Below are 27,595 nucleotides of genomic sequence, written 5' to 3'. Positions count from 1 at the left end.
TGAAAGCAAATTTCGAGGAGAGTACTTCCTTTTTTCAGGTGAGTAAGAAGGATGGTGGTACTTCAACTTTATTTTTCTTCAACTTTATGACTACAGTGAGATTATGCTGCGCTAGCATTGTTTCAACCAACTGACTTGATGTGAACTTTAGTTAAATTCCTTCCAGTACCATGAATGCTTTCAATAATCTTGCGTACCTATCAACTGCAGCGGTATGCGGTCATTTGATCTTCTTTCTTCTTTCCCAACGTAATAAATCCCAGATGCCAAATAATATGTGCGGGAATCACACATCGTTATAATTTGTATGCCGCATTTGTCTAGAATATATATTTTAAATGGACATTTAATTCTGAATCCTAAAATCTGCTCATCAATCGTCCAGTCCAATACCAGTGGGGCGTATAATATTTTGAACAGTTTGAATTAAATTTGTCCCAAATGAACCGTACTTTTTCTCGTTTCCCGGTCAATAAATCGGATGCATTTAATTAAAAATTAAAACCGGTTGAGTCCAATTATAGCCTGGAAAATTGGGGAGCACTTTGTAGTCCACATGTCCCTGGTATTCTTTCGACCTTGCCTTTGCGCTCAGAAATATAGAGTAAACCAATCACAGCACGAATCTCTTCTTCTGTTGTGTCGATCATGATTCCGGAAGTTGGGAAGACGTTGAAGGCGATAGAAAATCAGCTGGTCGAATACTTTTTTTTGACGTTGGTTGCTGATCTCGATGTTAGTATTTTTACCTAAGGCTTCGAATAAAACATCATCGAAAAGTAGATTCCATGCGTCAACCTCTGATGTTACAAATTTTGTTTCACCTTTACAACCTGGCATTTTCAAAAACTATATTTCTCGCCGCTGTCCGGACAGTAGAAGATGATAGCTGGGTCGTCCAGCTGTATCCTTTTTTACCTAAGATAACTCCCAAGTTGTGCCTTTCTTCTGAATTTTCTTCATCTTTGCAATCACTTGCCATGATTTCATCGTCTTCTTTAGAATCCGCCTCTACGTCATCTAAGACGTCTTCATTTTCATTTTTTGCATCATCACCGACGTCCAATAAGAGTTTGAGACATATTCCTCAAAAAATGGTATACGTTTGCCGCTCTGCAATTCAGGAACGTTTTGTAACGTTATTCTGAAAAGATTCATTAACTTACCTAATTGGACTTCCTATAAACTAAAAAGAAAGTATTCACTTGTCTTTCAAAAAAAATATTTCACTTACACATATGTATGTGGTTTCGGCACACCCCAGTGAACACGATATCTTCAGTTAGACCAGAGAAAGAGATAGAGAAAAAAGAAAATTCACTAAATATCTTTCAGATCTAAGTAGTAACGAAATAAATAAAAGTCATGGCACACTTCAAAGATAACTGCTTTGATTTTAAAAAATATAACAGTTTTAATTTTGAACTGGGATGCTATCACCCTATATGCATTCTTTTTAGTTATTACAGGAATCTGTTAAGCTCATTTATCAGCTATTTCCCAATATGTGTCGCTAGTAAAGTTTCCTTTCCTTTCAAAGCATTAAAAGTTCAAGCAAAACACAAAAACATGTAGTTTTAGATTTTATAAAAAGAAATTCTGATTCTTTTTGTATTTATTTAAAATATAAATAATAAATCACTTTATTTATATAATATACAAAAACACATTTTTTGTATAAAAAGAAATTTTATTCAATTTATAATTTTAAAAATCAGAAACAATCAACGCTGCTCCTGATAATAAAATTGTGTCAGCACTTTCGTGTGTTTCTATGTCAACATAACATATTAAATTCTCCCTTGTTACATTCGAATACAGAGGTATTTGATTTTTTCCACTTCCCACTTTATAATTCTCACTAAAATTATCACATTTCTTGAAACTCATATAAAATTCATCTGATTTATCTTCATTTTGTGCCAAAGTTGATGAAACAATTAATTTTCCATTATGAAACTGTGCTCCATCGACCTGAAAATAACAAAAAAAAAAACAAGAAAAAGATATAAAAACTAATTGACATATATGTAAACAGATTTTGAAACGAACATGCTTAGAACTTCAGAAAACCATTAAGAATTCATCTAGTACAATTTACAAAGAAAAAGCTCTTTTTGTTTTCTGCTCATCTCTAGCAAACGTCAATTTAATTTGACAGAACTCAAAAATGAGAACTGTCAGCAATTTTCTAACAACAAAATTGTGAGTATTTTCAACAAAAATTTGATTTCTTCTTTGAAAATAAATTATAAAACATATTAAAATGGATGTGCAAATGAAGGCAAAGCAAAGACAAGGTGTGCAACAAACAAGACAAAAGGTTAGTTTAATTTTGTAAAGAAAATAAAACCAAATAAAATTCCTACAAACAATTGCGGTTTGTTTACATTTTTTTGTTTTGCTTGTTTATTAAAGGAGCAATTAGTAATGACCTATTTTCTTAAATGAATTTCTTAGTGTCAATTAGAATTTTGACCATAAATCCATCTTTTAACTTAATTTGGAGGGTTATAAATTTCCCAAAAACCACGGATTTGTTATTTTCATGTATCAAATGAGGACCCGGCAACAAAGTGACTCACAAGGTTCGATATTTTGTTATTGGAAAAAAGTATTTTGTTATTTACCTTAACTGAAGCTATTTTAACGGCTATGCAATCACTCGACACTGATCCACTAGTCTGGAGGATGAGACTCTTAGACGACTGCTGCAGCTTCTTGGAGTTGGCCAATTTCAAACTGGCCAAAAATGTTTCACAACTAAATACCGCACTTAAGTTTATGCTCTCAACGAATACCAAATTTAATTCTGATTTGAGTCTTCGTTCAGCTTCACTTGATTTGAATATTAAGCCTTTCAAGTAATCGATTGTTGATCGAGGTCCTGCCCAAATTTGTCTCCATGATAAAGGAACCTATGTATAATATAAAATATTATAACTTTATTGTAAGGATGTCTTTCTTTTGAAAAAAAGCATTTAAAGCGACAAAATAAATACATCTCTCTTTACTATGGAACGCAGGAGTTGCTTGGTTCAACCTCAAGTTATGATACTAACTGAAAACAGCTGTCAATGTCAAAACAGCCCAAATATGCCACTCTGAAAAAAAAGGGTGTCTACTTACCAAGTTCTCAGCTAAAGTTGTCAACACATTTGAATCAAAATGATTCGATATATTCTTTGAGTCCCTAAGTATAATGTGGACATTCGATAAGGTGTTGTGAACTTCCTGGAATTTTGCAGGATTCGATTAACTTAAACTACATTGATTGACCTAAGATAATTTACTTGAAAGCACTGTCCCGCTTTTTTCATTTCCGATATAACAAATGCCTCCCAAGGAGTTGAAGCTTTCACCTCTTTCATTTCCTTCCAAGTCTGCAGAACAGTAGATTTCTAAGAAACCGAAAAAACCATTAAAAATGCATTCTCCACAGTTGCTTATAAAAACTTACCCCAGCCAATTTCTTCCAAACCATCAAAATTGGCCTAATCCTCTTATCCATTCTACTGTTTTCGTCATTTTGATAATACGCTGTCCTCAATGCCTTGATGATATTCCTCGAAAAGATGATATCCCTTGAAACATTTGAATGTGGCGATAGCTTAAATGTATCGGGTTCGTCTGAGTCTGGGAACTTCATCACCGCATTTACGTACTCCTGAACATTTACCGTTGTAGGAATGGTAGTTTTTAAATTCAACGGACTCCATCGATTACTTGTTGAGTCTGAGGTGAAAAATTCTTCCAGATAATTCTGCAAGACCAACAAATCTCTATTGTTGCTAATGCGACCTCCGTAAGCCACATTTTCACATAACTTCTGCAAGATTTTCCAATTCATCCTTCCGCTGGAGATGCTCTTCTCAAGCCACTGAATAATTTCCATTGCCGAACGAAGATCTGAGTCGCCGAATTCATACCATTTAGACCACCCTTGGGGAATGTATTTACGACGTTCCTGTAGCACAGAGTTGAGAATAAACAACACAACTCTCAATTTGGTTATTTTGGCATCCTTAGTCTGATTGGCAGCCATTCCAATCAAGTACTGCTGAACTAATCGACGGACTTTGTTCTTTAGGCCATTTGGGAATTCAAAGAGCACTTTGACGAATTTATACATGACTGCTTCGGAGAAACCTTTCGTTGATTCACAAATAATCCACAAACGGAAATCATCGGAACACTTCAAAGTCTCTAGTTCTCGGTCGAGATCGACCAACCAATTGGGAATCAGGTGTACATTCTTGACACAAATCCATTTTCCAGTCTCCGCAGATCTGCGAATTGCTTCAAGAGTTGATTTCTCCATTCCCCGACCAATTGAAAGCTCTGTGTATTTACCAACTCCAAGTTTCTTCAAGGCCAAGTTTCGAATCTCTGTCGACGGATCGTTCTCAGGCTGAGTGATGACGAGGATTGGTTTTGTTCCAGAACTCTCCTCGGTGAGCTGTTCCATAGTTGGCTGCATGACAGAGTCAATAGAGAGTCCCAGAATATGCGATGCAGTGAGAGACAGTGTCTGAATGATGAGGTCAGGTCGTAGAATCTGAGAAATCAGTACCTTCTGAAAGGGTTTCACATCGACCGGGATTTGATTGGTGCTCTTCTCCTCCACAAATGGCCGCCAGAGACGATCATTGTCAAGTTGAAGGGCAGTCTCCAGTTCCGGACACTGAGTCAGGAGAATGTTAAGCTTCGTCACTGCATCTGCGTCCATCCAAGATGGCAGAGCGAAGCGTGTGGAACCATCACTACTGATCATAAAATTCGTCACGAACAACTCCCATTCTCGTTGGGTAATTCGATCGGGATAGGCATTTTTACAGACAAAGATTGCTAGAGTTATATGTGACTCTCTTGGCGTCGATCGGGCTAAATACTGGAAAGTAGTCCTCACCAGAGATGCATAGATCTTGGATTCATCGGTGTCCTCGACAAGTTCCACGCTTTTTAAATACAGATTTGTAAAAACTACCGGAGACACCTCATAGAGCTTGCTGAGGCCTATGTAGAAGTTGGCAGCATTCGAACAGAGAACCTGGAATTGGTTGTACTCTTCCAAGACAGTGTCCTTCACCACAGCTGACTCCTTCAGGGATTTGTCAATATGGCTACTGCTTTCCTTGACCTCATTCAATGTCTTCAGAAGTTTCTCATTCTTGAGGATATCTCCCTGTGCCTCGGACAATTCCTGCAGCAGTTTGTCTTCCAAGTCGTTTCTTTGTTTTAACAGAATTCCCTCGTTTCGGAGCAGATCGACACGCTTCTTTTCCAAATTGGGATTCTTAAGGATTATTGTCTTGGATATGAGTTGGTCGGTTAGTCCAACTCTTGTCACGGTGAATGGAATACACGTGCAATAGGTTTTTGACTCCATTGCAATGCTCAGCTTGTCGGTCTTCGAGAACATGACGAGCTTGAAATTCTCATGCAAATCAACGAGCTTCCCACCAACTTCGAGAAGTTTCTTCCCAAATTTGACGAACATATTTCCCTTAACCAGCTGCAGTAGCGGTGGCCGGAGGTCTTGACAATCCTGGACGATAAGAATCTTTCCAAATCTCAACGCTAACTCGACGGAGTACGAGAAACGGTCATTATTTTGTGTTGTAGCTTCGAAAGACTTGTTCTTGCTTCGAAGATATTCCTGAAGCCAGGTGTATGCTGTTTGAGAGGGATCTATCACCAGAGGAATAGGACAGGTGGCAAATGGTAGGTCAATCATTTGGGCTAAGAGGGCTGCGTTTTCAATGACTTGAGCATCTCGATCCAGACCCATGCTCTCCCAGATGATTTGTTCCTGATCCGACAGGAGATTCTTCGTAATGCTGAATTGAGGGATGTGCATGTCCGTCGTAAGGTACTCAATCACGGATCTGAAAAGAAAATTAAAATAACCCCATTTTTTACATATTTTAATTCACTCACAATCTCTTCTCGTAGCTTAAATGGGAGCAATAGTTAATGGCAAAAGACAAGAGCAGTGATTTTGTGTCAAGGGTCTTATAAGCCTGCTTGAAGTCATCCAGCTGGACGCTCCAAGTTTGAAACTCTGAACTCAATTTGTCAACGAGGACTTCTGCTGAATTGAGTGTGGTTCGTGCTTCTTCTAGTTTTAGCTCCAGCACAGCTGCTTCCTGGGTGTAGGCGTTCAAACGACCAGACAGTTCCTTGACTCGTGCATCAACGTCATCCAATCCGGTCATGAGGGATTTCATCTCATCGTCGGCGACGTCAAGATTTCGCTGTAGCTCATTCTGTTCCCGTTCCAATGGTCTTATGCTCTGTATCACTTTGGAATATCTTACACTGGCTTTGACCCATGTAGCCAGGGGAGCAGCTGCAGCAGAGGCACGTTTGGCATTACGCAACTCAAACGAATCAGCTTTGGACGCGAGTAATTTTTCAACTGCTTCACAATTCTCCGGATTAATGCGGCCAGGATCGAGTGAACGAATATCCTCCTTGACTCCTCGTTTTGCTAAAAATGTCTTCATACTATTCCAAGATGTATCTCTTATGCCCATCAGCCGCAGAACACCCTCGAGAATGTCCCTAATCGCCTCGGGTGGAGCACGCAACGATCGGATTTCTGACAGAGCTTCAGACTTGATCTGACCCACTGCAGCACTTGCTTCCTTGAGAATCGGTTCAACTTCACTCAGTTCGATTTGAATTGCTTTCTGACGTTCCTTAAGCTTTTCACTGTTCACTTGAGCCTGCTTCTTGAGTTCCAACATACTCGACTTTTGCTCGTTGGCGTTGCGCATTGTGGCTGAAATCATCTCTAAAGCGTCATTCGCCAGTTTTCGTTTCTCGGCTAATGCTTCCTCCTGAACGACAGCGTTCGATTTGAGAGTTGCCACTACTTTGTGAGCTGAAGCCAGTTTATCAACACCCATCTATGAACAAAATGGTAGATTATTTATGAAAGAGGAAAGAAGAAACCTAACTTACCTGGAGTTTCCCCAAGCGTTTGTCAATATCCTGAGAGAAATGACAACAAATATAAAAATACGATCGAATCAATTGATAGTAACGCTTTGGTGATTGTTGTTGAGTGACTCCATTCAAAACGTGTGAAAAGTACGAAGATACTGGGGCTCTATTGTCCTTTCCCTCGCTAAGAGTTTCAATGAACTTCTTCGGCAGCATTGCCGCAGTTTCTGATGACATGTCTCGAACATAAAGGAAATCCATGTTTCTATAGAGAGCCGGGTAGATGTCGAAATATTCGTTTGTCTTGTCACTTGTTGGATCCAGGACAAGGACCAGGTGAAGATTTCTCTTGGTACCTGAGGAATGGAAATGTTACAAAATGTCATGATTAAATAGTTTGTCGACTAACGTTCAATGAAATAGGAGCCCATTGAGTCCTGGTAGCCCTCAAGTTGGGCAGAATGTTTCAATGAACTGGCAATCGAATCCAAGTCATCTCCAAACAAGTCCAGAATTTCACTTCCTTCAAGAATCGCTTCAATTGGTTTCATTATATCTGGCAAATAAGTTATCCAGCAGTGGTCAATCAGCAAACAGGTACATTGGTCTTCTAGAGCTGCTGTTTGCATTGCCTTCAATTAGGTTTAAGGAAATATAAATATAGGGAAGTGTGAGCTTTTGGATAGATTTTTGTGACATACCAATTTCAGATCATTATAAAAATCCTGAATGTTATAATCCTTGACACCTTGGGGAAGATAAATCTTAGCTTGTAATTGTGTCGAAGCGATATTCATTGCATCCAAGTGCCTGCCACTAGGCTGTGCTATAATCATCAGGTGGGAATTCGGTCGTGAAATTACTCGGGCAATTTTTGCCGACTGATCCAAGAGTTCTTTAGTAATTGGTTCATCAATTATGAATGTTTCGGAACCTAAAGAAGATTTTAGTTATTTTTCGTTTGAACTTGAAATGGAAATATAAGTTAGACGTACTGCAAATAGCTATCAGCCTCTGAACTTCATCCATCCATTCATCGTGAGCTAGTGCTATTAAAGATGCATCTTTAGGTGATTTCGGAATGAAAAAGATTTTCTGCAAAGACATTTAATTCATAAATCATTTTGACTCGAATTTATTTTGTCTTTCTTTGTGCCACCTCTTTTCCATAGAACTTTCTCATAGTATCTCTTAGGATGTCATCGAATTTTTCGATATCTTCTTCGGTTGCAAGACGATCTTTGAATATCGAAACCAGTTCACAGATCAGAGCCTAAAAGTAGTGAAACAAAAATTAACAATCATTTTTAAAGAGGTTTACAAATAATCAAAAAGTTAGATCTTTCTGAAAGGTCTATTCTATTGTTCTACAATCCATCCAAGACTTTTAATAATATTTTGCTGAAACAGTTAAGATAGTGGCCATTTAGCTGATATTGTTTGATCTTGTTAATGGCATATCTGGACTGCTATAAAGCGGACATCACCGCCATCTAGGAAATACAATGGGATGGGCCGGGCAAAAAGAGGATGAAAAACTGGGACATTTACTATGGTAACTGCTACCGAAAAAACCAACAGCGCTTATTTGGATGCGGCTTTGTTATTGGAGCTAGACTTAGGCATCAAGTCTTGAGCTATAGGCGCATCGACGAGCGTGAGAGATTTTAATGCCAAGCTAGGCAGGGAAGACTTCTTTGGTGCAATAATTAGGAAAAATAGCCTGCAGGACAGCATTTCTTACAACGGATTCAGACTCATCGATTTTGCTGAGGGGCGAAAAGTCACCTCAACATCCACAAAGGAACTTATATTTCTCCAGATCAAACTACCATCAACCATATTGCCAATATTGAGGTCAACGGTAGAAACGCTTTCAACATCTCGGTGTAGCTAAGGGCAGCAGACCCAAGCAAAACAGGGAAATGCTGGGAAAAGATACAATGTGGAAAGGCTGCAATCCCAAAAGATCGCCAAATCCTTCTCCGACCGAGTTACAAGTAACTTCTTGAAGTTCTCTGCCGGAAACACAATGTTTCGAGGACCAGTGGCAACATTGCCAAGATGCAATCAGAGACGCCGCCTCTGACATGCTGTGTTTCAAGCTGCAACGAACAAGGAAGCCCTGGTTTGATGAGGAATGTCGGCAGGCAAATGCAGCCAAAAAACAGTCACGTAAAGCGGGGCGGCATAGAAGGACGAGAGTTGCTCATGACCTCTATCAGTAAAAGAAGTGAGAGAAACACCGACTTCTCAAAAGGTAAAAGAGAGAGCATGAGAAGCGTGCGGTCGAAGATGTTGAGAGATTTAAAACCAGGAATGAAGTTCGAAAGTTTTATGAACAGGTGAAACGAAATTAACAATACATAAACAGTACATAAACCTAGAACCAAAGGCTGCAAAGATGAAAGTGGAAACATCATAGTGAAACCGTAGTCAATGCTGAGGATATGGAAGGACCACTTCTGCAGACTGTATAACGGCGACGACAAACCGAATACCGCTGTCAGGGAGGTTGATCCATTCCACATAGACGACGAAAGCCAACATTCCCGTCCTCCCGACTTAGACGAAGCAAAGATTGCCATATCTAAGCTGAAGTCAAACAAAGCCGCTGGAGCAGATAGATTGAATGCCGAGCATTTCAAAGCAGCTGGAGATAATTTGGTTAGGAGTATGTAACAACTTATCTGTAAGATATGGATGAATGGAACCTCAGTATTGTTTGCTCGATTCTTAAAAAAGGAACCCTATAAACTGAACCAACTATAGAGGAATACGTTTACTTAACATCGCCTACATAATCTTCTCTGCCATTATATGTGAACGTCTAGGGCCCATCGTCAACAACCTGATAGGTGCTTATAGTGTGGTTTTAGACCATGAAAGTCCACAGTCGATCAAATATTCACATTGCCGCAGATCCTGAAAAAAACCCAAGAACATTAAATAGACACCCACCATATCTTCATCGATTTAAAGGCCACATATGACACCATCGGCAAAAATGGATTTAACGGTTAATTAGGGCGAAAAAAAACGTCAAAACGTCGCCATCGACAGACGTAACTGTCGAGGGACCAAAGTGTCGCTCATCATCCCCGTCCTGCTATACGGTGCAGAAGCATGAACAATGACAAAAGCGGATGAAAGTACATTGGGTCGTTTGGAGAGAAAAGTTCTTCATGCGCTCTACGGTCCCGAATGCATAGAAGAAGAGTGGATGAGAAGATGGAACGAAGGGCTGTACAGCGACGTATCCAGAAGGGTAAAATTCCAACGTCTAAAATGGCTGGGTCACGTAGACCGCATAGAAACCATTGCTCCGGCCCGGAAAGTCTTCAAACTCACATCCATAGGACAGCGGAGAAGTTTGTTGGGTGAGGCCCTAGTTCACACAGGGCCGTAGCGCTAGCTCAAGTAAGTAAGTAATGGCATATCTTTCCTTTTATATTTAAATAAAAATCCATTAATTGCTCTTCAAAAATACTCATTTTTTAAATATCAAATTAAAACCTTATTATAAAAAGGAGGGTTTTACCTTTTGGAAAGAATTTAAAATCTTCATCATTGTCATTTAAAAATATGCAATGTTGCATTTTCGTTATTATTTGTAAGTTCAATTATAATTAATTACCTCATTACACGAATCCACTGGATAATGACTCAATCCCAAAATAAAGTTCATAATTATCTTTGGTGTAAATTGATAATGAGCCAATCCTTGAACCAAATTAAATGATTCTTGAATCTAGAAAAAAAAAAAACAAATCTTGTCTATAAAGTGTATTTTACCAATACACATTTTTCGAAATCTAACCTGTGTGAAAAAATCCAAGACACTTCTCACAACATCTAATGTATTCGGTGGATTTTTAAATCTCATCAAAATCGGTTCCAATCGATTTTGTACAATTGATTCCATATCACTTGGCGAAGGATAACTAACTCTCAAAAAATGATTGATCGTTAGAAATCTTGGTGATATGCGTTTCAGCCGGGAATTTGAATCCGAAATCGATCCACATATCTGGATGCCAGAAATGTTTATCCATTCCAAATTATCGGCATAGAATCCATTTCGTTGGACAAGTTGTAAGATCAGTTCAACAATTTCACTTGTTCCCCATGCATCAATATGGCAGAGGTCCAAATTCTTAAAAAACAATACAACTCGAACTTGTCGGGGCTTATATTCTCGGCCCTTCAAACCTGTCACTGTAACGCAACTCTAAAAGGAGACTTACTTGTTATAGGATGGAAGCTAAGTATGTTGTAAATATTTTGTACTTGTTTAAGAGTGTGAAGAATATAGGCTGGCGTCAGTTGTTTACTGCAGTTTATGACGTTCAACTCATAGCCAGAATGTTCACTTATTGCTTCTTGAATGAGTAAGGTCTTCCCACATCCTGATGGTCCAGCAATAAGGAACGACTTCGAGCATGGTGCTTCCAAAAACACCCTCAGAACCTCTAAATAAGACTTCACTCGATCGGTTCGAATGAGCTGAGCCTGAGAGCTGTCAAATGCAAAATCAGATTCAAAGACCTCAATAGCATCACGTTCAGGATTGTAATAAGTCAAATCGGCCTTAGAAGGGTTCGAGATGTAAACGTTGGATAGTTCGAAGATATAATTGGCAAAATCATTGTGTTTTTCAACTGGTAAAAATCCACTGATACTTCGAAGTAGACAAATACAAAACTCTTCCTTGCTCTGGATTTGGGTCATGTTGGTCAGGAGAGACCAAGTAAGAGAGATTCTAGCTAGAGATGGTAGAGAGCTGAAGGAAAATTGCACTATAGTTGTTATTGTGTCTTCAAAAAGTCGTCTATATTTACTGCAGATATTCTTTCTCCACCCATTCAACAGCTGGCTCGAAATAGTCTTGACAATAAGACCGCATGAGATCTCCGTATTCTTCTTTGGCCAAGTGAGCATCTAAAATAATTTCCTTTGGTAGGTCATCGGAACTGAAATATGTGTCCGAAATTATAAACTTCTTTCTTTTTACTGAATAAGAAGGATGTTACCTTAAATTGACAATTCCCATTCTTGAAATGGTAGCTGGAGAGGCATGTGTTACCTCATGTGTCTCAAAAATAAAGTTGACATTATTCCCAAATTGTATACGCCAACCCGATGGAAGTGTTAATAGTCTAAAAATAATTGAAAAAAGAAAATAGAAACATTTTAATCATTTTAACCTCTTTTTTGTTTCACAGATGTCCAAAGAAGAACGGGCTCAAAAACGGCGCAATGATCACATAGCACGTGAAAAAGATCGTGAACGAAAACGAGCTAAAAGAATGAACGTCGCCTACCGCCAAATTGAGCAGGAGCGAGATCGCGAAAGAAAGAAAATGCTTCGGAGTGATACGGCTTTTAGAACATTGGAAAAAATTCGAGATCGTATGCGAAAAGAGCGAAAGAAATTCGGACTTGAATTAAATAGAAGTGAAAAATTGAAAACAGCAACTATCCGGGAGGTGTCAAAAATCGTTGCACCAACACCGGTTGCAGAGCCAGAAACGCCTGTCGATGGAAAACTTCTTGAACCTGAAGTTATTTTAGAGACGAATGAATACAATCAACAACAAAATTCCTACAATCAACAACAAATTCCCTACAATCAACTACCTCACCAGTATAATAGTAATTTTATATAACATATCAAAACCCATCTCAAAATACGTTCTAGCATAATTGATTTTATTTTATTTATATATTAAATTTTTAATGTTAAATTATGTAAGTTACATTTTTTGTACTTTAAACAATAAGCCTTGAGAAAAACGGTTTACCATAGCTGTGTTCATATTTCTTAAGTTGTTATAATTAATTTCGTTAACTACAACAATATAATTATAATGCAATATTTTAAACCTACATTTTTATTTGTTTAAAAATAAATAAATAACATCTTTTTGTATTGTAAACAATTGTATCTATTAAATTAGTTCATAAATCGTTGGTTCAACGATAACAATCACTATCACCTTTTTAATATTTGCCTTTGAAATCGTAGTTGTAGAAAATGCAATTGCAAAATAAAAACACTTCATAATAAACTTGAAACTAGACTAACGAAAAGTAAGGAAGTATTTAAGAGTAGATGCACCGATGCATTGGTCTTAATGTTTTTAATGTTAAAACAGGAAGGAGAAAAATACTTGGGTAAAATATTTCTTATTCTTGATGTGCGGTTAAGTAAATAATCTCTATACTTGACAGTACCTCCAAAATAGAATTTTTTTAAAAGGACACCTGAAATATATTCAAGTTTTTGTCGAACAAAGGCATCGTAGGTTGCAACTGCAGGCAAATTAGAAGAGGTGACAAATTTCTTGCAACATCGGACAAATCCCAAGCTGCTTATAGCATTTTTGGAAATATCAAATATGTACCTATGTGTTCAAATTAAGATCTCAGGTAAGGAAACTATTTATTTACAGTTCTATAAAGTAGCATTGCCCAAGCCCAAGCTCTTAAGTATACATATACCAAGTTTATGAAAAAAAAAGTATTCTTCATCAAAAAAAAGTTAAAATATACATAACCTTTCTTAATACTGTAAAGTCCATAAGCTTAACTTCTTTGGTCCCTTAATCCAAACCAACACATATTCGCAAACAAGAAGCTTCAAAGCACTCTTTGTGACATGGAAAATTGTAACGAAAGTCGATCAGTAGGACACATAAACGACCGTCACACCATTTACTAAAAGATAATTGATACTTGTGTAGCACAAAACCTTCATATTTTGATGACATTTTCAAATTTATATTGACAATTTTCTACTAGACGGGGAATTGAGTAAAAGAAAAAGTAAAAGAGTCAGAAAATTCTATTGAATATGTCAAAAAGTGAACAAAATTACCAAATTATTAAAAATTCCTTATTAAATAACGATAAAGTGTCAGCAGGTAATAGTCAAAGCTCAGAGCCAGAAAAGAAGAAAGGCAAGTAAAACAAAGATTCAAGTCATCAAGTCTTAGGTAGTGCAGAATGAATTGACATATTAAATTGAAAAGAAAATTGACACATTAAATTGAAAAGAAAAACACCATAACTTTTCATTGTATACTTGTGAATATTGGCGTTCATTTCCTTTGACATGAAGCAAACCCTACTGTAAAATAGCATCAAATTTAATTAGATAGAAAATTAGAAATGATGATGAGGACAAAGGACACATATCTTTAAAGAAGTCTCAAAAACGAGACAGAAAACATTTCTAGAGACATGCAACTAAAAACTTTTCTAAAACCGAGTAAGCTTAAAGGTGGGTGTCCATTTGAGAGTAAACGTGCTGCGAGTCCCTCTCAAGCTGCTCTCGAGAGCGATCTCGCAAGTGGATATAGTCTGGAGCGTAGCTCCGGGAGAGTTGACTAATAGCTCTCGACATTCGATCTTTTTGAAAGTCATTTGCAAGTGAACACATGTTCACCATACAATTTACTTTTAGTTTTTCCTTCGAAAATGATTTGCGATTACCGGATGCTTAAAATCTAAGTGTTACCAGTATACGCTCGCGAATAGCTTCCCTTATTTGAGTATCTTTTTTTTTTTTTAATTATGTATGTGCAACGTTTTGTATCAAACATTTGATTTCACTAGCTGGCAACAATTTTGAAAATGTTGTGGATCTTCAATTTGAAGCTCTCTTGAAAAAGCAGAAGAAATCTATCAAGTGGGCACGATTACGAGATTACCCTCACAGGGCCGGATTGAGAGGAGGGCAATCGGGCGGGAGCCCCAGGGCCTCAATTGAAATCATTCATGTAATCCAATCGAAATGATTTTGATAAATGCGAGGAAGCAGCCAAAAAATATTCCATACTGATGAATATATACAATCACGCACCCGCACTAGAACGAGAAATGTGAGGTTTCCGCTCGATTACGGGAAAGCACAAGACGCAAATCTGTCACCAAAGGAAAAATACAAAGTATCCGCCTTCATCCTTTCCTTCAGCTTTTACTCTTGAGCATTGAAAGCGATTTACTCCGAGTAATCAACGATTTTTCGGCGAAAAAAGTTTGTAAGGTTCCGTTTGTTAACCCTAAAATTTAATTTCAGATAATTCTTTTTTCCGTTTATATTTATTTATATGTTTGTTCAATACTAAAAGAATCTACTTGGTTTCACAATAAATTATTCATTGAAAAACTCGAGTAAAAAAAATGGTTTACTTTTTTTGAAAATAATTTGGGGCGAGGCCTCTGGACCGCTAAATACAGAACTGTGCCACTAGAAAGAAAACCCTCAATGTTCTAGCAGAGAGCTTGCGATAGCAACATTTCTAAAATTTGGCTCTCTCGAGAGTTAACTAGCAAAAGGACTCTCAAATGGACACGCACCTACTTTTTGACATTTGTTAACTAAATATAAATCTGAACTCATCTCGCATAACAAACAGTGCCAGTTAATGGAGATTGAGCAATAAGTCTCATTTGTGAACTTGATGGTAAAGAACATGTTCCAAACAAACTTGTACTAGTACTTGAATTTTTTGAATAACAGTACAATTTCTTTTGACCTTTTAAATCCTTTTTAAAGCTGTAGGCATTAAGCAGGTTCAGACGACATTAGAGACTTGAAAGTAAGGCAAGTTTTTAGTATCTGATTGGCCTGCTGTCAAAAAAATTACTTCCAATTAAGGCAACTTTAATGGAAAGTTGACTAGAAATTTAGTCAAGAAAAATCTCCCTAACTATCAAGTTAATTCCACGTATGTCAAAATGACAGCTAATTATTATTGTTCAATTAATTATAAGCTTAGTTTTTTTTTTATTTTGTACTCTGTGATTTATTTTTTTTGTACAATTTCATTTTATAATTTATGTAAAAGGGATCTTTGTGAAAATTAGTAAATGAATAAGAAATATTTATTAAAAATACAAAATACAAGTCGAGATCTTTTAGCTTCCCTAAAAAGCTTTTTTGTTGACAAATACGTTTTTAGTAGTTTTTGCACGGTGGTGAAGTAAAGTTACGAATTTGAAGTTTATAGCAGTTTACCAACTAACTAGTTGCCTTTGTCAAAATGTACGTTCAAAGAATGCAGTGAAGTCCCTTGGGTTGCCTGAACCTGCCCAAAATAAATAATTTAATTTCCAGTGAGCTTAGTTCTTTGAACGTTAATTTTGACCAATGCAGGAAGTTGCTTTTCCAGATGTCAATAATTTTAAAGTTGAAACTTTACTTGACTAACCTATGTATATAGCTTTAGTTCATCGTGCAAAATGTACCAACAACTTTATTGCCTACAAAAAACTTCTCTGGCAAGCTTCCAAGTCCATTATGAGTTATATTTTGCATTGTAAAGAAATATGACTTACTTCTTTTTCAATTTCATAAAGAATCCTTTATCACAAAACATTAAATTGAATTGTACAACAAATAAATAAATTACAGAGAAATAAAGTTCAGGTTACAGTTAATTGCAAAAAACAAAATAAGCTGTGATTTTGACGTTAAATAAATTTGACTTAAAGCCTAGTACATACTTCCTCGTGAAGTGAACGTTCGCCAGTGGAGAAAGTGAACTTTTGACATTGCTCACTGGTACACACTTGTGAGTACACGTTGTGAACATGAACAAACCAAATGTCAAAGCTTCACCAACAGTTCCCGTACATTTTGCACGTGAATTGCCCGTGAACGAAAACTCTCCACTTTGTTCTCCACTCAGCTTCACGAGCAAGTTCACGGGTGAACCAAAAACTGAAATTTGTATGGGTTCACGAGATGGTTCACAAGTATGTACTAGGCTTAATAGTTAGGGAATTTTTTCTTGACTAATTGATCTTCCTTTTTGAAGCTATCATCTTTTGATATTACAAAAGATGGAACGATAAACGCTTTAATAAAACATAAGAATAAAACCTTATATTTGAAAAACCTATACTTTCTATTTCCTTCGTATATCTTTAATTTATAAAAGTTTCCTTAAGGCCTGTACCACCCACGAAAGTTTAGTCTGACGGTTAAAATCAAAAACTGGTATAGTCACATAAAGCTTTCATATATGACAATAGTACGCTGAAGTAGACGATTCTGAAAAAAAAAATCTTTTTTAAAATTAAATTTTAAAATTTAAATATCGAGAAGGGTTGAAATAGAATTCAATTACTAAATGAAACTTAAAAGGAACTGAAAAGTACAAATTACAAGTCAAAGTATAGGGAAATTGTTCTCGAGTTTTACTAAACTACTAATAATCTTGAAAATAATTTAGGTTAATTGCTAATGTAAATTTAAACAAATAGTATTTTAAGAATCTCAGGGAGTAAAAGAAAACTGTTAATTTCTCTGAGATCATGTATTTTCTTGGTACGTAAAATAACCAGAACCTAATGTATTGAAATTCAGTAGAAATTTTTCGACAGAGTGGTTCTACCATTAATCTAATCTACATTAAAACTCCTTGAATAACCAATAGAATTTACTAAGTTCTGATAGTCTGTCGGTTAAAGATGTAATCAGGGCATAGACTTTCTATCATCAGTAGAACTTTTCTATGAATAGATACTCGTAAGAACATAAACAGATTATATTTACGAACTTTATAGCTATCTACAAAAGGATATTTAGGGTAAGCCATCAGAGAATTCGGTATACAAATTTGACAAGACCATGTAAGTGAATTGAAATTGACCTAACACGGAAATAGTCGGTCCTGTTTAATATTAAATCAGTCTTTGTAAAAGCCATTATCCGTAGACTGCTGCAGTTAACATGTTACCTAACTTAGCTTGCATAAGCTTAACGTGTTTACCTTTTTTTCTGCTTTTTTAAAAATATTTCGGTAGAACTCATTTTCAAGTGAAAGAGTTTTTTTTTTGCAAAACTGTTTTGTTCCAAAAGATGTCTTTTGGCAACACAATCTCGTTGTCTATGAATTTAGCACACGTAAATATACACCCTCCTGTATTACACCCTTTCATCATTGGAACGCCACAATAGCTAAAAACTTACTTGTTGTCATCCAACACTGAATTCAATGCCTCAATCCACTCTGGATCAATACTGCCATCGCATATTATCCACGACTGTATGTTGGCTGATGGCTCCGAATTTACAGCCACAGCCGTTGTGGTGAGAACACCATCGGTCCATTGTCTTGTGTCAGCATCAAGTTTGCCCAATAACTGCACTCGACTCATAGATTTTGGACTAATAGTATGTGTCCGGATTGTTCGTCCATTTGCAACTAAAGCCTGTCGCAACACATTGATGATGGACGTCTTTCCCGAGCCGGGCGGGCCAACCACGACAACACCCATTCGTTTGACAAGCTGTTCGTGGAGCTGAAGAGCCTTTTCAATTTGCCTGTCATTGGGACACATACCGAGAGTGGCAAAGGACTCGGCAATGCATTGCATTAGCGTTGAGCCCCGCTGAGTGCTGATTTCAATTTCGGGAAATACATTTTGCAATAACATATCGAATAGTTTGGTGTCGGGTTGAGTAAGCTTTGACATGGTGTTGGCTCGTAAGCATTGTACGACAATTTCCATTTCGTTGTTGCTTCCATCACTGACGGCGGCGGCGGCGTCGTTGGGTGTGGATGATGGTGTGTTGTTTTTAGAGAGCTCACTACCGCAAGCAAGAAGGATAGTTTTAAGTTCACGAAGGCCCCAATCGTAGTGACGTTGTGTCGATAGCATCTTCTTGCACAAGTCAAAAAGTTCCACTATTCGATCGCCGATTTCGTGTGCTGTTTTAAATCCCTCAACAAATAGCATGACGCGTGAAATCTCTTTGGGTTCGGGTTGTTGCATTACAATAGGTCTGAATAGGGCTTGTATGTTACCGGGAAGCTTTTGACGACCACCGTACTCCTCCCCAGCGGGATTGAGAGTGACAAATATTCCACAATGGTGATTGATATTTACCTTGAAGTATTTTGGTAATTTGAAATTCATTAGTTTGATGGACATTCTAGTAGCTTAAAGGTCAAGTTTATGATGGACTTACTGTTTTTTCTGCAATTTGAACTTGTTCGGATTTTTCCTTCAAGGCTATTTGAATGGGTTGAATTAACATGGAAATTGCAGAAAGGGTGGCTTCTTGAAGTCGATTGAACTCATCAAAACAGCCCCAAGCTCCACAACGAGCCAAGCCAGTAAGAATAAGGCCCATTGCTTCGGAATCGATGTTCTGGAAAAGAAGGTGTACATATGAATTTACATAATTATTGACTCTTCCCTATCAATTTTGGAACATTATATGACTAGAAGTGCTGGCAACCACAAAGAGCTTGACATTTGCTGTCAGTTGAGGTTTAGTGAAATCACATTGAAAATAAACGTCATCCACATCAAAATCTTTCCCTCACGGCCAAAAAAATCAGCAATGACGTATTTCGACTTGCCTAATGTCAAAAGATGACAGCTTTAAAATTGAAAGCTATTCAAAATTGAACCTCTTTAGTAAAAAAGACTATTGTAGGAGTTCAACTATTAATTTACCAAGGATGATAAATTTGATATAAATTGGACATGTTTCTTTGCATAAGGCTCCAAGTACATTAATTTTAAACTTTCAACTGTCATATTGCCTTTATTTCTTGAAAATTGAAGTCAAACATTAACATTGGGACATCATTTTTATAAGCATTTTGCTGTCTATTCAAATTTTGTTGAACATATTTTCAATATAATTTAAAATTTAGAAATTCCGATAAAATGTGACAGATAATACAATCTGTCAAACAATTATCTGTCATTTTTTTTTCTTACCTCATCACAATTGAAGACTAACACTAATCGTCCCATCTTAGCACCCAACGCTTTAACACACTCAGTCTTCCCCGTTCCAGCCGGTCCAAAGGGATTACCACCAAGTCCCATATGCATAGCCTGAGTCAATATCAAATAACACTTATGTGTCAAACTCGTACTAACCAATTGATTTGGATTTCCCAAAAACTCATACGAATATTCAAATTCAGCATAAACCATCTTAATCATTACAATGCCCGTCTTCGAATCCAAATAAAACTTCATCTGTTGCAACCAATGCCAATCTGTCACATTGGTAACATTGTTGTGTAATAATTCTTCAACAATTGTTACATAATGCACCAAATCGAACAATAGAGCTCTTAGCTTCGTTCGCATCAGTGAATCAGAATTAGAATCAGTGCGACTTAGATTTTTCATCTTTGCAAATTTGGCAATTTCCTCATTCAACGATTGGAGTAACTTTTGCAAAGACATCGAGCCAATCGCTCTTTCCGCTTGAGCTGTAAAGTTAACCGCTTTGGCAATGCTCAACACCTGAACGGGATACGTTGCGATAATTTGGTCGTTGAAAGTATTCACTTTTGCATAACACTGAACTATTTGCTCCTTGAGAGTGTCCTGAATTGATGTCACAAGCAAATTCAGCCAGTTCTATAGATATGAAAGAGAATATAAGCAAAGAAAGGTTAAGGTAGGTAGATGTTAAGGAAAGTAAAGGAGAAAGTATCTTTTGTGAAATATTATATCTTTCAATGAGGATATTGTTAAGGTGAATTTCTCTATTCAAATTTGCTTATAATATTTTTAAATGTAAAAATAAATGACTGTTTTTGACAGTACTCAGGTTTGTTACAATAGGAACAAATATTTGACATTTGCAAGTATACTCGAAAATTTTTCATTGAGTTATTAGTCACGCGCTAATATCGATTGCCCAAAGGCTTCATGAGCAAGTAGAATACAACATGCGTCCACGAACAGTCAAATGATTGGTTCCTTTACTCACTACTGAACTAGGTGTGACAAAGGTAAATAATTTGAGACTGTGTAGAGCTAAGTAAAGACGATTGTAAACTCACAATATTGACATTGACAGAATAGTTTAGCAGAAATTGACAATAATTTGACAAAACAAAAATTGTCTATCCCTATGGTTGGTAGATTTTGTTCCAAAGTCTAACCATTCTATTGCGTCTGAAAAAAAGATTTATTTTATATGACATTGACGAAATTGTCAGTTGTTTCAAACAATGACATATGTCAATTTCGAGCATAATCTGACAATGATGTTTGTGGCAATATTATCAATCAAATTTGGAAGATTACAACGTTCGGTGTGTGACATTTAAGAATATATTTGAACTTTTACATATGAGAATATTGTAAAATCTGACAATCTGAATGAAAACTATTTAACTCCTTTTGAATATTTTTAACGAGATGAACTTTAACTCGTTTTTAAAATTAAAATTAACAAGAGGAACAAGTATTTCAACATTTTTTGAAGGGTTAGTAAACCGCTGTCAAGAACTCACTATCAATAATATTCTGTCAGTAACGCGCTGTTATTAACTCGTCTGCTTATAATAAAAAATGATGAAATCTACTTTTAGAATTTAGTCGCCCTAAAACTCATTTGAGAAAAATGAAATTCACCATTTTTGTTTTTAGTTGAAATTTTACCTCGATAGGACCTTTCATCTGCACCGATTGTCCCAAAGTCAAAATATCCCCCTCAGCGCTGTGCACAGCTTTAATGGTATTCACATCGTTCATTGTGGCTACATTTAGACTATGGCATCCGGGAAAAAGCTTCCTGATATGCTTTTGAATGATTTCCTCTTTTGATGCTTGGCCAAGAATTTCCAATAAGTCATCGTCGCCAAGAAAATAAAATCTTGGAAAGGAATTTCTTTTGTCCTGCAAAACAATAATAAAACAAAAAAAGAGCATTTTTTTATGTGCGGATAAAGGATAACGCACTTTCAATAGTTTTGTTATATAAATTATAGAAAAAAGAAAGTAAAGGAAATAAAATAAAATTTCTATTTTTTAGGGCAGACTTACCATGATATAGGACGTTAGATTGTTCTGACATCGAGACAATTGATTCTCTAAAGAATTCACAATAGTTGTGATATTATTGATTTTTATGATCGAGATAACCCTGGAATCGGATTGAATTTCACGCATTACATAACGAAAGTCTTTGTCGATACGTTTGAAGAGAGCTTCTTCGTTTTTTAGTGTCCCGGCACCGAAAACTGGTTCAAGATAGACCCATCTAAAAGAAACATTTGACATAGATTAATACAACAATACGAATTTTAAAAAAAGTCTGCGGATAGTCATTGATTGAGGTTCCATTGGTAAAATAAATCAATTTTCTTTTGATACTAATCTGTCAAAATTCTTATTTTTCTTTCAATTATTTATTTACCCTCGATTATAATGGAATTTTGTACACTTTTTAATCTTTTCATGTTTTTTTTTTTAGATTAAAAGGTACCAATGGAAAATTCCATACAAATCTCAAAATTGACACTGAGAGGTTAAAAACGACATTTTTGTTTGAAAAATAAAGAAGTTTTAATATAAGAGAATGCAAGAAGTTTCAGTCCTGGAAAGTTTATAAGAAGACACATTTTTCCAATCTTTAAAAATGAAAATCGATCCAAGCTTACCTCCTTTGAGATTTATTTAATCCCGTCAGCAAATTGTCCAAAGAATTAAGTCGACTTTCCCACAATTCAGCTTGATCTGAGAACGCATCAAAAGCACTTGAATTTTTAGCTGATTGAAGCAAAGACTGATTGTCTCCGATTTTGTTTAAAATCTCTTGATAATCCTTTATTAATGAAACACTATTCCCTGAAGAATCATTGTGTGTTGTTAATTTGAGTGTAGCCGTTACAGCCCATTGATCAAGTTCATTTAAAGCTTGACGAACTACTTGTTCTGCTGATGCTTGTTTAGCTATGTTCTTTGAAAAAAAAATATGTTAAAATTGCTTCTTTCCATATTTTTTTTTCTAGCAAAACTTACCCCGATTTCATTTGAAGAAGCCACCAAGGCATTAGTATTCTCGAGAACGTCTTTCAAAATTATATTCTGCATTGGTTTTGGTTCCTTGTTGAGGAGCATACAAATTTTAGCCCAATGTCTCTCACTCAAGGCATCTGATTGAAGAATTTGTAGAACTGGCACAACTGTTTGAAGACGTTCTACCATTTGTCGAATTCTCGTTGATGGCAAATCAATCGAAGAATGGATTGAACTTTCCCATTTGGTTAGGAATTCTGTCAAAGCATATGGTCTTCTTCGATAAATTGCCCATTCCTCTTCTTTGAGTGTATCAAGTTCTGTAGAGAAATCATCAAAAACCTTCCACTGATTCGATTGTGCTTGAACTTTTTCATCGATCTTCTCAAATGGTTGAAGAATTTCTTCAGGAAATTCCATATTAAATTTAGAACATTCAGCAATAAGTTGATTCTTTTTATCTTTAATGCTACTCCAGTAGTCATAGCGTTCTTTGAAAAGATCCAAATTTGCTTCTTTATTTGCTTCTAGCTCAGCAACTGTAGATTCCCAACGAAGAATAAACTTCTCAGCTTCACTGTGCAGATTTTGGATTTGGGAGTTAGCCTGATCCTTTATGATGTCTACCTGTCTTTGAAGGATTACAGCGTGGTTTTCAATGAGAGGTTGCAATTTCTCCCACTGCTGAAGAATACTCGCTAAGGCAGAGACACGTTCCTTGCACCAACCTGCGAGGCAGGTGTCTTTGCCTTTTACCACTTCTATTGTTGTGTTAATCTTTAAAAAAAATTAGAAAATGCAAGAACTACAAAAAATATTGAAATTTGTCTTCTTACTTTTGGCAGCTCCGAAGTCATCTTCTCATATTTCATGCCCGATTCTGTGATCGTTGCTTCATCCATAGGAACATTTTGTAGAAACTGCATAGAACCTTGGAGGAATTCTTGAATCATATTAACATCGTTTAAAATTGATGTTCTTAAGCTGTTGGATAAAACCTCCCAATACCGCCGACTTATGAATTCGATGTCAGAACGGAGTGGCAAAATATTTATCACGAAACAATCAATCTGTTCCTCGGAACTGAGGAAGAAAGGCATTGAAAACTCAAACACACACAAGAACTATGGGTTTCACTTACTTTTGAAGTTTAGCAACTTTTTGACTAAAATGCTTACATGCCTTGAAATTTCTATCCCAATCATCCCAGCTATTCAAATGAATACTGCATAGCTCTTCGATATCAACGCAACCAAGAGCAATCCAAGGTTTCCATATCATCTTGAATTTCGCTAGCTTTGCAAAGAGATCTTCAGCATTCTTGAAAAGGGGTCCAAATTGATTTCTATTAATTTCAACCATATTCTTAAAGAGATCGGTAGATTTCTCAGAAAGCCCACGAAATCCACATGGACGTTCGAGAAATCGACGAAGTTGAGTGAAATACTTTTCTCGAATCTCTTCTTCGGTTGGCCGAAAGACAAGTTGTCGTTGGCTGTAAAGATGTATTAATTTTAGTAACATTGTTTCAACGAACTTCTAAAAACCTTTACCGAAACATTATGTCGATATGAATGTCTGGTAGTTTATTATTCATGTCAGTTATACCAACAAGGTATTGGTACTCTAGAACCTTGTACAGCTGATGGTCCCAATGTAACTTGAATGCATCCAAATTTGTGTAGTTTTGACGTTCCAAACTGGCAACTAATTCCCGCAAGTGACGCATCTCATCTTTCCACACCTGACCTTGGGTAAAAAGGTCTGTGTTCATAAGCTTCACGATCTAGAAAAATACCACATTTCGTGAGAAGAAAGATGTGAACAGTCTGATTCTTACCGTTCTCTTAGCTTGCTCATGATAACCAACTAGAAGATTATTATCAGCCGATAGCTTTGAAACAGCTGTTTGTAGAACTGACACATAGCTTTGAACAGATTCTTCATCGTTCCACGCTGCAGGTTCTGCTTGAACTAATCTAGAAAGTTCCATGGCATTTTTTAACATAATTGGACGTTGACATGGTATCATTCGATCACCAATAGTGTTATGAAATGTTGCTATTTGTTGGAGACGACGCGCATAACACATGAACTTAGCAGCATGTGTTGCTGAAGATTTAAGTTCAATGGGAACGGTATAGCCGAGATTTTCAAATTCCCTAACATCCTGACAAAACGTTACAAGCTTGGGATTGAAGGTTACACGCATCAATTGACGGCCTTCTTTTTCAAATTTTACCACTGGTTGATCATCTCGGAGTCTAAAATTACAAATTTCCATACAAACAAATTATTTAGCATAAATTAGTAGAAATTCACAATTTTAAGAAGATGTTAAACAGAACTTTTTATTTGACAGCTCAACTATTTACCTTACCTTAATTCACCACTTTTAACAGCTGTCATACACTGCCCACACCAAATCTCAAAATTAGTTCGTAAAAGTGACTCCGTTTCTTCTTTGATTTCTTGAACGACTTTATTTATCTGATCATATCCCTCTCTTCCACTTATAAGATGACTTACTCTTTCTATTTCAGTGATCTTTATATGAATAGACAAAATTATTAAATAAAAAGTGTTTTGTTGGGAAAATAAATCCATTTGTTTTTGACTGCTTGACGATTTTCGCTTTTTTGGTTTCCATTTAAAACAGATTGATAAAAGAATTGATTTTTATGATTCAAGGCCAGTTGCAAGAAATGTCATTGCCCAAAAAATCAATTCAATTAACCAATGGAAAACCTCATATTATGATTTTTACCTGATACTGCACAACTTTAAGCCATCGGCATTCGTTACAAATAACCGACATATGCCCAGTATCGGGTTCCATATTAGTGTCATTCATTGCTTTTCTTAAATCCTGCAAAAGAATCTGCAACGACTGCACAAATTGTTCCCGTTCAATTGTGAGCAATTCCAAAACTGCTGGCCTCTGAATGAGTGTTTCATATTTTGAAAATATGAATATTATTTGTCTTGCATTGCTAAGATAATTATGAAGTTGTGCTTTTAAGGCGAATGCAATTTTCTCATCGATAGGCTGAAGAATTTGTTCGAATTGATTCAAAGCCTTATTCCAATTGGTTCTACCCTTTTCGGTTGTGTCAAAAACGTTGATTTCTGTAAGAATTTACAACTGTCAAAAAAATCTGACAGCCATTATATAAGTCTTACCAACCTTTGAATATTGAATTTCCTGTGAATAAATTAATTATATCATCGTCATCTAACAGAATTACTATCTGCTTGAAGAGATTCTTAATGCTTTTAATCTCAGCAAGACGTTCCTTAAACAGTTGTCCACGTTTCGGAATATGGGGCTCCCCAGTCCAGACATGTTGAACGTAGTTTGGCCAAAAGAGTCGCGTCAAAGAGTCACAAAGTTGAATCCACGAATCAACAATATCATGACACTGACTCATCGAGTTAGTTACATGATAAGAGCTTAAGTTCCAAATGTCTTCAGTTGATAGGTTTTCAGTGCATATCTCGAGAATTAAGTTTCCTTAAAAGAAAGACGGTATATAAAAAAAAGTTATAAAAATAATAAATCTTACCTAAAATATCCAATAAGTCAGCCATTCGAACTTGAGGAAATCGATAGGGTAACCGCCAAAGCTCATCAATACTGTTATGGGCTGCATCTAGAAATTCTTCAACAGTTCCCATTGCTCCAGGGTCGATTTTCCTATATGGTGTCGAAGCAGGCAAAACTTTTCTTAGTTGTTATGTATTATTTATAAATGAAGAACTTTACACCTTATTTGTTTGTCAATATTATCAAGTGCTGCAATAAAAACCTGTGACATTTCTCTATCGACTCTCGACTTAGAGCTGTCCAATTTCTGCTTCCAATATTTAATCTCATCAGTTATTGAGGCTATACCTGTGAAACAATAGATATCCAATCAATTTTCATTAAACAGATAACACGATAGGAATTAAGGTTCCCAAACCACATACCTGATTGTGGTAATCCCAAGGTAGAACCCAACGAAACATGCAAACTCTCAAGTAGGCCACTCAACTCCGGACTATACTCAGCCTTCTGTAAAATCTCAAAATGTTGTCAAAATTAGCACTGACAACCCCAAAATACCTACCTTAACAACGGCATGCGGCGAAAATACTCTGGACATTGAATTGTAAATCGATTTTACCATGCCACCCTCAAGGGTGAGCATTCCCAAGCTTTGGTTATCCATCAATTCGGGAGTTCTATTTAGTGCTGCCCCAGCACCAGATCCAGCTCCACCTCCAATTCTACCTCCTCCTCCCGACGACGACGAAGATAATAATGTCGACGACGACGACGACAAGGATGATGGGGAACCAACTTTGGGGATCTTATAGAACAACAAACAGACATCATCGTTTGGAATTTGGTGGTGAAACTTGAGTTTGCCATCGGTGGTGGTTGCGGCAAGCACTGTGATTTCATCGGTTTCCAGGAATTCAACAATGGGCTGGTGGTCCTCATGACCGGATATTGCATCAAAGTAATCAACTGGTTTATATCAGAGAGGTATAGCAAAGAAGTATGTACATAGGTATACGAGTAGGTGGGATACGGAGGAATTTCAGGACGATGTACATAACGTTACATAGGATGGAGGAAAGGATATCCGAGGCGAAGATTATCTTATCTGGTTCTTCAGAAGTTCAAATGTTTCCGTTTATGGAAGCTACTTACCCGAAGTGTTGATAATAAATTTCGTTTTATTGGACATCACTCTGAAGCCTGCTGCTGAGCTGATGAAATCTCAAGATATATTTTGGTTCGTTGGTATACGACGTTGTTGTGTTCCTTTGTTTTGGGGACTTGCGTTTTATTGCA

At 36.6% G+C, this 27,595-nt stretch overlaps 1 protein-coding gene across 1 annotated transcript; it reads right to left on the bottom strand.

Annotated features, from left to right (window-relative positions):
- Window positions 1-1,572: 1,572 nt before the first annotated feature.
- Window positions 1,573-27,595, bottom strand: LOC129949115 (cytoplasmic dynein 2 heavy chain 1). Its single transcript, XM_056060373.1, has 35 exons — window positions 27,452-27,595; window positions 26,862-27,265; window positions 26,722-26,806; window positions 26,518-26,644; window positions 26,316-26,446; window positions 25,937-26,263; window positions 25,517-25,878; window positions 25,130-25,296; window positions 24,590-25,013; window positions 24,303-24,535; window positions 23,891-24,244; window positions 23,586-23,832; window positions 22,753-23,526; window positions 22,392-22,690; window positions 21,775-21,991; window positions 21,391-21,627; window positions 19,702-20,358; window positions 18,938-19,120; window positions 17,936-18,855; window positions 11,985-12,110; window positions 11,793-11,924; window positions 11,242-11,734; window positions 10,772-11,182; window positions 10,589-10,702; window positions 8,111-8,224; window positions 7,947-8,046; window positions 7,653-7,885; window positions 7,361-7,583; window positions 6,970-7,307; window positions 5,941-6,914; window positions 3,461-5,888; window positions 3,294-3,401; window positions 3,130-3,234; window positions 2,631-2,918; window positions 1,573-1,974 (listed from the first exon to the last, which is right to left on the bottom strand). The coding sequence occupies exons 1-35, from the start codon at window positions 27,486-27,488 to the stop codon at window positions 1,708-1,710; spliced, it is 12,639 nt and encodes a 4,212-aa protein (XP_055916348.1). The 5' UTR covers window positions 27,489-27,595; the 3' UTR covers window positions 1,573-1,707.

This window comes from Eupeodes corollae, chromosome 3, assembly GCF_945859685.1.
Source record: "Eupeodes corollae chromosome 3, idEupCoro1.1, whole genome shotgun sequence".
NCBI lineage: Eukaryota > Metazoa > Arthropoda > Insecta > Diptera > Syrphidae > Eupeodes > Eupeodes corollae.
This window is presented reverse-complemented; position numbering and strand designations above follow the sequence as displayed.